General features: G+C 39.6%; 1 protein-coding gene across 1 annotated transcript in view; it reads right to left on the bottom strand.

The window, feature by feature from the left end:
- Positions 1-13,931, bottom strand: part of CACNA2D3 (calcium voltage-gated channel auxiliary subunit alpha2delta 3) — a 2,619,084-nt gene that overhangs the window by 1,192,467 nt on the left and 1,412,686 nt on the right. Inside the window, exon 18 of the mRNA XM_044078472.1 lies at positions 7,861-7,982. Coding sequence (XP_043934407.1) covers positions 7,861-7,982 — 122 coding nt within the window. The remainder of the gene's footprint in view (positions 1-7,860; positions 7,983-13,931) is intronic.

The raw sequence follows: 13,931 nt of genomic DNA, 5'->3' as shown, positions 1-13,931 counted from the left end.
GTAGAAATTGCTTCATGTACACAGACAACCCTCTCCTCCTACCACCCAACACTACAACTTGTGAGAGATGCACTTATCTAGCCAAACTGGAGGTAAAGCTCTCTCCAATCAAGACTGAACTTGACAGTCAAGAGGAGAAGGTAAACACTTGCACCACACCACACTCATCACATAGTCTCACTAAATCTACACCACCAAAATCCACACATTGAAACACAAAAACTTTTGCGAAGGCTCTCAATAATAATCTGCTCAAGCAACAGAGACCCCCAAAGCAGAAATGCAAGCAACCTCCACCCCCCACCACAACCCAAATGACACATAGTCCGCAGACTCGGTGTGCCACTCAACCACAGCCAATAAGGCAAAACAACGTACCCGACACACTAGTCATAGGTGACTCTATAATCAGGCATACAGATGTCCCACTCACCAGGCTAAATAAGGAGAAGGTTACTGCCAGCTGCCTGTCGGGTGCCAGGATCCGCCACATAACCCACGCACTCAGGTCACTCCACAACAAGTACAAATATGACTCTGTCATTGTCCATGTTGGTGTGAATGACCTGAGACATACCTCCCTGGACTACATGAAAAGAGACATGGAAGAGCTCTTCGATCTTGTAGCCCAGGCAGGTATGACCCTAGCCCTGAGTAGCATTCTTCCATCACCCAGAATGATGTCGCAGTACAAGGACAAAATGACTGACTTCAGCAATTGGCTAAGCTTCTGGTGCCATTCTAAAGGGATCCAGTATCTGTCTGCCTGGAATGACATGGTTGACAGACCACAATGCTTTGCCAGAGATGGCCTGCACCTGTCACCCCTGGGATTCCGGATACTGGCTAAGGTTCTTGCCACCCCTATAGTGCCTTTTTTAGGCAAGGTTCAAATGACAAATTCACCACCATAACAGGAACAGGCAAGCAAAAACTGAGGGTGATGCTACTCAATATTAGAAGTCTAAATCTCAAAATGCACTCACTCGAGGCACTCCTTAAAATGGAGAACATCGATATCTGTGCAGTGACTGAGACCTGGTTCAAGGCTCCAGAGAGCACCCCTGCACTACCAGGCTATAACTCACACCGCACTTTTTGGCCATGTAACCTGGACCAGAACACCAAAGGTGGAGGTGTGTCCATATTCATTAAGGATATTCACACCTCCAGGCTAGTTGCTCAGCATAATGCAGCTGAGGTTATCCAAGTGCAACTAACTCTGGGCAAAACTGCAATCCAAATTGTAGCTTGCTACAGATCACCCACCATGCCCCAGGATTCCCACTCCTCTTTTCTTGATGTACTGGAAAATATTAGGGTTCAACCAAACACCCTAATAATGGGCGATTTCAATGACCCCACCATTAACTGGGAAAACTACTCATGTACCAACTCCTTCGCTCAACTCTTTCTGTAATTCATAAACTCCAATGCCTTGGATCAACTTATCCACACCCCCACCAGGGGCAACATTACCAATATGAGTGACTGGTGTTCCACACCTGAAGTCAATGCCTCATTGGTCCGATCCGACCATAAGCTAATTACCCTAGATATCCACATCCTGCCCCCACCCCCACGGTAAAAAATTTCTCCATCACCAACTTCATGCTTCTTAAGACAGAAGTGGTGAACTTCATGACACCCATGCAGATGGACAATACAGTTACGACTGCTGAATCCTAAACAATTGCACTTTATAAACACTTACATGAGTGCATGGATCATGCTATCCCAAACAGAACCAAGACACTGTCCTCCAAAAAAAGGAAGCCAATCTGGTGGTCCCCTGTCATAAACAAACTGTACAACAGAAGGATGAAACTCTTGCAAAAGAAAGTAAAATCCCACGAGTGGAGGAGCTCCCTGGTCAGCCTCAGTAAGAAGCTGCGATCCCTGATAAAATCCGCCAAAGCTAGTTACGAAAACAAAATCGCCACTGATTCTAAAGACAACCACAAAGCATTCTATAGCTATGTCAAGAATCTCAATGGCAACACTCAGATCTGCTCTGAGTTACAGCACAATGGCACTAAATATACAGACCCAACTGATATTGCCAACATCCTGGCAGATAGGTTCAGTGCTAACTTTACCCCCCCCCTCACCCCCTAAAGAGCCTATCTCTATACCAGAAGAATGCAAAGTTCCTGTAATCAGGGCTGCATAGGTAAAAACCTCACTCTCCAAAGCCAAGAACACAGCATCCATGGGACCAGACAACATCCCAGGCTGCGTTCTACACGAACTACAGAACGAACTGGCACCCCACCTAAGTACCATGTCCAATCATAGCCTCACCTCAGGCTTTGTGCCTGCTGAATGGCGCTGAGCAATGGTTATCCCACTCCACAAGGAGGGAGCCACCACAGACCCCAGGAACTACCGCCCCATTAGCCTGACGAGCCTGGTCTGCAAGGCCATGGAACGTATCATCATGGAACTTATAAACAAAGACATTAGTAATCTTCAGACTCTGGATCCAACCCAGTTCGGGTTTGTAAAAGGCAGATCATGTCTCCTAAACCTGACAGACTTCTTTGAAGCAGTCACCAAAGCTGTAGACAAGGTAAGGTGGTTCACACAGCCTATCTAGATATCGCCAAGGCTTTTGACACCCTCCCCCACTCTGGAATTATAGATAAACTCACTAAACTAGGTATAAATCCCTATGTCACAAGATGGGTTGCCAACTGGCTCACTGACAGAGCCCACACTGTGAAAGTAGCAGACTCCAAATCCGACTTCAGACCAGTGACAAGTGGAGTACCACAGGGTTCAGTCTTGGGTCCTCTCCTGTTTGGTATCTACTTCTTTGAAGTACAGGCTAATACAGAAGGACTTTGGCTAACAAAGTACGCAGATGACTGCAAACTAGGAGCCATAATCGAAACTCCTCACGGTGTGGACATTCTACAAAAGGGCCTCACTGAGACAGATGCCAGGTGTCAAAGCCATGGCCTCAAGCTCAATGCCAAAAAGTGCATTGTCATCCCCTTTGGTAAAAACTCTGTACCCATAAACTACACATAGGTGGTAGTATACTTAACATGGAAAGTGTGATAAGAGACCTTGGGACACAGGTGGACAGTAGTCTCTCCTTTGATAATCACATCGCCGCAGTAGTCAGGAAATCCTTCTACGTGACACAACTCATCACAAAAGTTTTCTCATCCAGAAAAAAAGAGGTCATTGTTCCCCTCTACTCATCACTCATTAGACCCATTATAGAGTACAACGCCCCTTTTGGTATGTACCTCACAAGACATCTACAACAACTGGAAAGGTCGCAGAAATACCTCACAAAGAGGATTACTGGCCTCAAACAGATGCCCTATGCAGACCGTCTCAAAAAACTCCAGCTTTACTCCGTCACATATCGCCTACTCAGAAGTGATCTCTGCCTAACATACAAAGCTATGTCAAACCTAGAGCTGTTGGACATGCTCCACTTAAAGAAATCCCAATCCCTCTGAGCTACACGCTCTAGGGACCTAAACCTTGTCACCACAATAAACAGAACATGCCGGGGGGTAGATTCCTGTTCCAGAGACTTCCCATACTCTGGAATAAACTACCTATCTATATCAAACAAAGCTCCTGGATGGGAAATAGGAAATTCACCCCAGAGATCACCTCTGTGGCTCTTCTTGACAGTGGCACAGGAAAATAATTTTCTTGGGTGGCAAAAGCCAGGGTACCTTTTTGGCTGGGCTTGTATAGGCCCTAGGGCCGATAGCCTAGTACCTACCTATGACATTATTTGCATATTTTTGAAGGGCTGATAGCATTGCTTTTCAGAGTCATACTACTCAGACATTTTTCTAGTTTTCAGGTAGTTGTTAAGAAGTCCATTTTTAGCTGTTATGATGAATGTACAATAAATATTAAATACATGTTCCTCACAGCTTCGCACTGATATTGGCTGGCACACATTGAGTGTTAACAAATTAAAGAATGCCTATCATACATAATATGGGTGATTCTAATTCACTGAAGCACATTCATTTAAAATGTAAAGTAATGCAATTAACCATCTTTTGATCTTCACAAAGACACTTCTTAAGCTGTTAGCAACTGTTTCACATTTTGCCCATTTGTTTCACTTTGTGCGAGGTAACTGTAGATGGATGGTTGAGTGCATAGCCGGCCTTAGGCATAGGTCAACTAGGCGGTCGCTTAGGGCACCGCTCTAGCAGGGGCACTTTTCCACTAATCTGGATGGTGTAAATAGACCAGGATGGGGGCACCAGGTGGTGTGGGGGGGTGCTGTCGGGCCCTTTTGCCTAGGGCACCACTTGACCTGGTTGAGTGCTAAGTATAGGTGATGCACATTAACAGCAACTTTCTGGTTTGCCAGTGCAATATTTAAAATCTGTCCTTGAATTCAGATATTTGGAGAGTTGATTATTTGGCATTTGGCAGTATATAGAACTTTTGCACTAAGAGAGTTAGAGGTAAGAGGGTAAAGTTTGACTAGAATGAGGATCATCCTGTTTTCTGCCTTGTATATTGTTTTGTCATTGACAGGTTAAAAGACCTTGAGATTAAACTTCTTTTACTTCAGGAATGCATGTTAAGCCTAGGTCCAAAGTGCCCCTGAGTGCTGTGAGTATACTGTGTGATAAATAAGAGGACTGACCCTCTCCCTTTGATTGATATATTTGGTGCCAAGGGCAGTGGGGAATAAATTACTGTCAGCTGTGGAAATTAATCTGTGTCAAAACTGTTTAACTTTGCTTGTATTTCAGCCAGAGCTCTGGAGTGAATCTGAACTAAATTCAAGGCATCCACAATGGTCAACAAAAAATAAATATATTTTAAGTTTACATTGCACTTTTTTGAACTGTATTTTTCATAATTGCTGCCTCATTTTTGCTGTTTTTACTGATATGTTTTTCTAGCACTTCTGCATTTCACAGCATAGGCTAGATTCAAAGTTGGTGAATCTAGACTGTTTGGTATCACTTGAGCACTAAAACCAGCCATCCTACAATAAGAAGGCCCTCCTGTACCCTTGTGGCAGAAGTGTGTAGGCCAGGACCCATCTGAGTTGGCAACTGCTACCTAAAAGGTTCAGTTTTGAGCTTTCCTATTGAGTAATTTGTGTTAAAACTGGTTAACTTTGCTTGTGTTTAAGCCCCACATTTGTGCATAGCTGCACACCACACTGCGGGGTTTAGCACTGCTGTGTATAGATGCAAACACTTACAAACACAATTTTCCCTTGATAACTGCTAGAAAACCCTTTTAGCTCCACTGCCTCACTGGGTGCAATGCAGTTGTGCAATGGTACCTAGCGAGCAACTCAGTTGTGCATTCTAAGGTGTTGACACAGTCTACCACCCTTAGTCCTCCAAAGAATAGTCACCTTTGTTAGTCTCACAAGCAAACCCTGGTCCATCTAGTACATACCCACTAGTTGCTACAATATATAACTGCCATAATGGACGGACAGTTTCCCACCATTTCTCCAGGCAACCTGTTTAACATGGGCATTCTGAGGCAATGTAGTAATTGCCACATGTATACTGACAACCACTTGCTCCCAAAGCAAACAAACACAGCATGTGAAAGATACAACTATACCATGAAATTAGAATTAGTCCTCTCATATAACAATATAGATGAAAAATCAAAGCTATAAAAATAAGAAAGAAAGTGTGTAATCAGAAAGTAAAATGTCAAGATTTTTTTCTAGAGACTGGTAATAGACAAATTACCAGTAAAAGGAAGTATGCCATATAAAAAGAAAAGTGATGGAATATGTTTACATTGTTAGTAAGAAAAAAAAAAACTACTGAACGTGTTTTTGAAATGTAAAACAGTAAAACAGTTATGGGGAAAACTATATAAAGAAGATTTTTGAAGATATAAAAGGAGTTGATAAAATAAACATGGATATGATTAAATATGGATATTATAAGAATAGAAATAATGAATATGTTATAAAAGATCAGACAAATTGTTATTTTATGTCATACTGTTATTTGGAATAAAAGAATATATGAAACTGCTTAATGGTAATTGGATTTTAGCAACAATATTAAGTAAAGTCCTAGTTCCCGAAAAAGGAGTTAGGGCATAATATGATAACATTTTTGTATGATTGTAGGAACAATTATGAATATGGGTAAACATATTTGTATATCTGTTTATTTGCACATTTCCATATATTTGTAAATGTGTAAATATGCTGCAAATAAGAGTTCTTTTTTGTATATAAATAAAGAGCCGCTACTCTTCTCAATAAGATCCTTTACATCCAACTGAAATACCACCAACTTGGGCACACAGGGCTTCTGTTTAATATCTCATCCAAATGATGGAACACTCAGGAGTGTAGCAACCCAATTATGCTACAATGCAGTATCAGAAATTGATCATCTTGGTGTGGGAATAGAACCCACAGCCTTCTGCACCAAAGGTAAGTGTGTTTTCTGTTGTGCCACTCCCACTTTTTTATTATTATTTATTATTATTATTCTGAGTCATAACTAGTTCTATTAATTTCTTAAGTGAATTACAGCAATGGTTTTCTTACAGCCCACTTTTTAGCACTCTGGTTTAGTTACAAGTTGTAGAGTGTTACACATGTTTGTGTGCTTTTTCAGTTAGAGTAATATTTAAACATTGTCCTTGATTTGTGGCATTGGCATTGTTCCTGATTCTTAAACAATATATTTAGAGCTATGATATCAAGTAATACAAACACGAAGACAAGTCATCTCCCATTATCAACACTGACAATTCTGAAAGAAATTACAGATAAATTGCAAAGCAACTTCCCTCACTTTGTTTCAAATTTACTTCTACCACTATATAAAGTGAGTTATTAACCAGCTCAATAACAGACTTAGCATATATGGTATAAATATGTTCAGACAAAGGAAAAATGGCAACCAAGCCTCCTGACGGCCACGCAAACTGTCAAACAATCTGAGATGTTGCCAACTATATATTCTTTACTGTTATTGTGCAGCAGTGTAGCTAACCATATCCAGTGCAATCTGTATGTGTGTTGACAAAGTTAAAAAGAATCCAAATGAAAATAGACAATCGTTCAATAAATGATCCCTTATAGACAAAATGGAAATGGGCAACCATATTGTGCCTGGAAAGTGAGGCATTTCCATAAAGTTATGTTTTGTAAAAAAGCAGGAGACTCAAGAGGATGGAAGCATTAAGAAATATATCTGATGGAAGCATTAAGAAATATATCTGAATGAAGTAATGACAGTAAAACAGAAATAAAAAAAACAACATTAAAAATGTGAGGAGGTGACATAAAAATGTGTCTAGCTTCTTAAAACCTTAGGAAAAAATATAATTGAATAAAACTGAGAAACTCATTTAGATTATCCACACATCAGTCAAATTACAAATAACTAACTGCACAGCTGTATCAAAAAGAACAGATGCACTCAGGCACACTTCACCTGTAAAAGTTAAATTTATGAGTATGAAAATAATTATTTGCAGAGGGCAAGATTTTCATTTTAGTCAAATCGATGGTCTTTGTTCCTGAACACTGTAGTATTTCATCTCACTGAAGCATGGGAAGCATTCCTGGGAACAAGCAGTTTTATTGCTTTTTTGGCATTTGAATATGTTTTCAAACCAACTTTTACAGACACAATTAAAAAAAAAAAATTGTGTATTTGATGAAACGGGTTATATGATGGTATAACTGAAATTATGAATAAGAGAAATGTATGAGATTGTGCAGAGCTAGCATTAGATACTCATCAGACACTGCTGAACAAACAACACAATGACAAAAGTAGAACTGAATGAGCAAGACAAAATAAACCATGTTTTATTTTTTCAAAATGCGTATTCCAAAAATATACTGACCTGTACTGAATGGAATAGAATAAACAAAGCTGCCAGAGATTTGTTCAGCTGCTCGCCTGTACCACAGTGGAAAATGATCAGCATTGAATATATTCTCCTTGTCTTCAGCTCTGAGAAAATCTCTTGAAACGGAGGAAACAAAATCAAGTGCATTACTGCTAGCAAAGCATTCTCTTTTGGCAATATGCAACCGGCTTTGTATAAATGAAATTCAAGTGATGCATTTATAAATTATACCAGTTCCCTAACTTTAGATAAACTACAATACAACAGACTTGTACAATGATATACAGTTTAATAGACCCTAACTTAACTAAATAACATAACAAGACATTATATATAATGTAGAGAACTACAATCTGATTACTGATCATAACCTGTCTGCAATATGGATGAGAAACAAACTTCAAAAATCTCTCCTTGAAAGTGAAGGTCACCAGGTTAGTTTCTTGAAATCTATTTAACGGGCACACAAAAAGCTGAAGTCACACCTAGCAATCAAATCACAATTTACTTTTTTAACATTTGTTTACTGGGAAAGTCCAACTGGGACAGAGCCCATTTTCAGTGTAGGCCTGATCCAGATGCATGTGATGGGAATGTGGGAGAAAAACGGAGCACCTGGAGGAAACCCACTCAAATGCAAGGAGGGCATACAGACTCTGCACAGAAGGCACCCCAGCCGAGAATCAAACCAGAGAACCTCTTGATGTGAGGTGACAATGTTAACCTTTGCACCATTGTGCCACTCAGTTATTCTAGTCATGCACTATCCTGTTTATTTAGGTGTTCCTAATACCATATACTCATGTCACTGGAAATAGTGTAGCAACTCTCTCAAAAGACACAGTTGCATTTCATATCAAATCCAGTACACCAGACCACTCTATAAATACAAATATTTTAGTAAAATTGATACTTTAGTCAGGCATACTTATTTCCAGTCACTAGGCTGGACAAAGACAGGATGGTGGTGAGTTATAGTTCAGGTGCCAGGACTGCTGATATCTCAAGGGCCCTTAAGACTCTTTCACCTAACAAATGTGACTGTGTCAAGGTGACAGTCCATATGGGGGGCTGAATGACTTGGGATGCAAAATAGCCTGTTACAGGACATCATCCTTGTACACAGAAAAATCATTTAACTTTCACAAATGTGCTTGATGAACTCTCGATAAACACGAATAATATTACTCTGGGAAATTTTAACTATCTTTTAGTAAACTGGAGTACCTACAACTCTATTGTAGGATATGCCCAGACATTTTTAGGTTTAATAAACAGAAATACCCTCAAGCATATTGTTACCAGACAATCTGTCAACTTCTTGACTAAGTCTTTAGGAAGATACCTTCTTCATACACTACTCTCCTGTAATGTCCTTCTCTGGAATGTCAGATCATAATGTAGTAAATTTCCCAGCTAAAATCTCTAGTAAACTCTCTCAAACCAATATTTAAAAATGAAACGATTTCAGACATATCAATGTTATCAAATTTTGTGATATTTCAAAATATACTTATAGCAGTATCAGCCCCAGGACTGTCAAAGCAGGTAACTTAATAAAGGAGTTCTGAGCTTCCTAGATAAATGTATAGATTTGACAGTCTTAAACAGATATAAATATAATGGGCAAGTTAAAAACAAATCACCCAGTAAGTTCACTAAGAAACTCTGCAATAAAAAATGAAAATAGCTTATGATAGTATACAGCATATCAAAAGATAATATCAGAAATATGACTAAAGTATTGAAAAGTACTATTAGGTCTACTACCGCAACCCATGAACATAGGTCAGCATCTGAAGCTGAGGCCAATTACAAATCCTTCTTCAGTTAGAGTAGGAAACTAAAGAATAGCAATCCTTCCACTCCAAGATATACACTACTTCTAATATTGGTTATGATAATGAACCTGGCTGTTCAATAAATACAATTAAAGAAGCCCTGACAAAGACAATCCTTTAAACCGAACGTTTGGAGGATAGTAATAATTATACCATCCCTAAGAGGTGGCTCCACCACTGACACCAGTGATTATAGATCAAACATGAGAAATCTCATTTGCAAGGCATGACGCAAATTGACCTGATAAACTATGTTAACAAAAATCTCATCAGAATAGACCTGCAAAAGCTAAGCTTTCCCAAAAGTAGAACATATCTAATGAATTCACTTAACTTTTTGTAAAGAAAATACAAGCTGTTCATAGGTAGGTACTAGGCTATCAGCCCAAGGCCTAAGTAAGCCTAGTCAACAAGGTTCCCTGGCTTACGCCACCCAAGAAAGTTATTTTCCTGTGCAAATGTCGAGCAGAGCCACAGAGGTGATCCCCCGGGGTTTATTTCCTATTTCCCATCCAATCATCAACATTTTTCTTGAAGAGTGCTAATGAGGAACTTTGCTTAACATAGATGGGTAGCTTTTCCAGAGTATGGGAAGTCTCTGGGACAGGAATCTATCCCTCCAGCATGTTCTGTTTATTGTGGTGACAAGGTTTAGGTCCCTAGAGCATGTAGCTCAGAGGGATTGGGATTTCTTTAGGTGTAGCATGTCCAACAGATCTGGGTTTGACATAGCTTTATATGTTAGGTAGAGATCGCCTCGGAGTAGGCAATATGCTACGGAGTAAAGCTGGAGTTTTTTGAGACGGTCAGTGTAGGTTATCTGTTTGAGGCCAGTAATCCTCTCTGTGAGGTACTTCTGTGGCCTTTCCAGCTGCTGCAGATGCCTTGTGAGGTACATTCCAAAAGGGACGTTGTACTCTATAATGGGTCTAATGAGTGCCGAGTAGAGGGGAACAATGACCTCTTTTTTCCTGGATGAGAACCCTTTTGTGATGAGGTGTGCCATGTAGAAGGGCTTCCTGACTACTGTGGTGATGTGATTATCAAAGGAGAGAGTACTGTCCACCTGGGTCCCAAGGTCTCTTATCACACATTCAGTGTTAAGTAGACTGCTGCCTATGTGGTAGTTCACGAGTACAGAGTTTTTACTAAAGGGGATGACAATGCACTTTTTGGCATTGAGCTTGAGGCCATGGCTCTGACACCAGGCATCTGTCTCAGTGAGGCCCTTCTGTAGGATCTACACATCATTTGGGGACTCAACTATGGCTCTTAGTTTGCAGTCATCTGCAAACTTTATTAACTGGAGTCCTTCTGTGTTAGCCAGTACTTCAGAGAAGTAGATACCAAACAGGAGAGGTCCCAGGACTGAACCCTGTGGTACTCCACTTGTCACTGCTTTGAAGTCAGATTTGGAGTCTGCAACTTTTACAGTCTGGGTTCTGTCACTGAGCCAGTTGAAAACCCATATTGTGATGTAGGGATTTATACCTAGTTTAGTGAGTTTAGCTATAATTCCAGAATGGCGGATGGTGTCGAATGCCTTGGCGAGGTCAAGATAGGCTGAGTGAACCACATTACCACCGTCTACGGCTTTGGTGACTGCCTGAAAAGAGAGTGTCTCTATCTCAACAGCAAAATCATTTAGTATGTAAGTTCAGTAGGGAATGTATACAGTTTTCCTAACAAATGCATACATTTATGCAGTCCAGAAATATGTTTGAGTTTCTTTCTATATTCCCTTGCAAAATGTATAATTTTGTGGCAGGTAAAGAAAAAGTTAACATCTTAGATTTTTTTGTCATTTCTCTGGGCACTTGTCATGGTTACATGACTGCTTTTTTGTCTTACTATATGAGAGGTTCAATCTTATGAATTTCATTTTAAAATGTTTTATGCGGATGTCGACACATAAGAAAATCCCTATTATCAGGTTAGATTTTATTTTTGTCCTGTATGTAATGAGTCCTCCATTTTTAAATAACATATAACATGTTATAAAATAAAATGACATAGAAGAGCAGAACACAGCATGACATAATGTAGAGGATTTTGATCATGTCACTGGTCATAGTGAGTTTGAAATGTAATGGAGTAACATATTCCAATAAGTTCATCTTAGGAATGAATCTCAGAAAGTATATTTCATATAATCCATTTTCAAAAAACATATCAAATTGAAATTATGATCTGAAACCCAATCTTACCCTGCTATTCATTAACGCAAGCTTCTTGCCCACTGTGTTCACTATGTAGACAGGGACTATCACAGTTCAAAGGCATGGATCTTGATAGTCTCTGTGCCATGCATTTCTACTTTTTTATGACTGCAAATTATTACTGCATAGTACACCGATGTGCACCAGGTGGTCCTGAGCTTGGAAATAAAGGTAGCACTGTGTAGCATAACAGTAGTGCAAAAAATGCATTATTGTATCCTTTGGGAGGTCATCTACCCCAGGGAACTAGCACAATGACAAGTTTGGGATTTGGAAACTTATATGGACAATAACCTAACTTTTAACCAACCTTTGTCCATTGTTATAAGAAAGTCCTTCCATACTGCACAGCTTATAAACCAAGGGATTTTGTCTAGATCTGGGGATGTCCCTGCCCTCCTTTACTCAGCCCTTATTAGGCCAATTAATGAGTGTGACGCCCCCTTTGGAATGCCTCTGTCCAGATACATGCAACAACTGGAATACCCACAAAGATACCTCACTAAAAAGAATGTAAGACCTAAACAACATGTCCTACATGGATCATCTCCAAGCCATATATACTTCATATCCTGCAGACTGCTAAGAGGTGACCTGTGTATAGCATGTAAGCAACCTTCTGACCCAATACTGATGGATTTACTGATATAAGGAAATCAAATGGTATCATAAATACCCAGTCTAGGGATCTAAACCTCTTCTGCTAGATAAACAGAATGGTTTGGAGGGACAGGTATATCTCACAGTGGAAGCAGCTGCTCTGGAACAGACTCCGCATTCACGTAAAGCAAAGTTCATAGATTCATAGTTGATTACTAGGCTAGCAACCCCAGTGGCCCTTTTTAAGCCTAGTTATGTGTCTCAAAATGAGAATAAAACTCTATACCTTGTGTCTGTAAGATAAATTTGAATATATGGAGGAGAAATATAAAATTTATCCCAGGACTGTCTTCTGTAGTACTATTGGACAGACGTATCTCCTAAATGCATTATACCATGCATGGGTCCCCTCAAATTATCTAGGGTATGAGCCCAGTTATTTCCATTAAGGGTAATATGTAATTATCAATCACAAGACGGGTAAAAACAATTCTTAAGCAAATGGGGTAGGTTAATTTGAGCACAGAAAGGGAAACTGGCTTGGCTTAAAATGGCCTATAAGGGCAGGTAGCCTAGTAGTAATGTAAGAAACTATGAGAATAAGTGATAGCATTTCTTGTTGCGGGTTTGCTAAATGTGTTATTTGTCATAGTAGCAGATTGAGGATAGTAGGTACATAAGTAATACTTTCAAAAAATAAAGCAATCTGGCAAAAGTATTACTTAAGTTGATTTTAGTGGTGTTTTATTGCTCTCTTTTATTAAAGTTCATAATTGGTAGACATGGAGCTGGATTGTTTATTTTTTTAAATTTGTTCATGTTTGTTAACATATCCAGCTTTATCTACGTGACGGAGCTTTCTGTTCATTTTACATAAGTAATACTACTATGGTGGCTGGGTAATGGGGTGGGAGAAGAAAATTAGGTAGCCAGTTGGATTGTAAGCACTGTTTACAAGAAAGATGCATTTGAAATGCAAATGCTTAAATACTAGTTTTCTGATAAGGTTTCCACATTATTATTATTGCATACTCTAGTTTGGGTCCAATGTACCTACAAAAAAAAAATCAATCACGTCTGATTTTCTACAGTTTATAAATCTTTTTATATAGGTCAATATAAGAAAACTCAAAGTGGGATCTACCCATATATCCAGGTCCTTAAATGAGTATATAGTTTCAACCACTGTATGCTGTGTTAAACATTCACCCTTCAGTCTATGTCCCCTAAATCTTATATGCTTAGTTTTTATAGGTTCATAGGTGTGTACTAGGCTAATGGCACTGGAGCCTTTACAAGCCTAGTCCATAGGATTACCCTGGCATCGTGCCACCCGACCTTAGTTCCAAGTTCCTCTGTCAAGTAGAGCCACTGGAGTGATCCCGGAGTGATCCCCTGGGTGAAT

The sequence above is a fragment of the Protopterus annectens genome, chromosome 7.part1 (genome assembly GCF_019279795.1).
Source record: "Protopterus annectens isolate FY-2018-M chromosome 7.part1, PAN1.0, whole genome shotgun sequence".
In the NCBI taxonomy this organism is placed as follows: domain Eukaryota; kingdom Metazoa; phylum Chordata; order Ceratodontiformes; family Protopteridae; genus Protopterus; species Protopterus annectens.
Note: the sequence above shows the minus strand (reverse complement) of the source record. Positions and strands in the feature narration are given on the sequence as shown.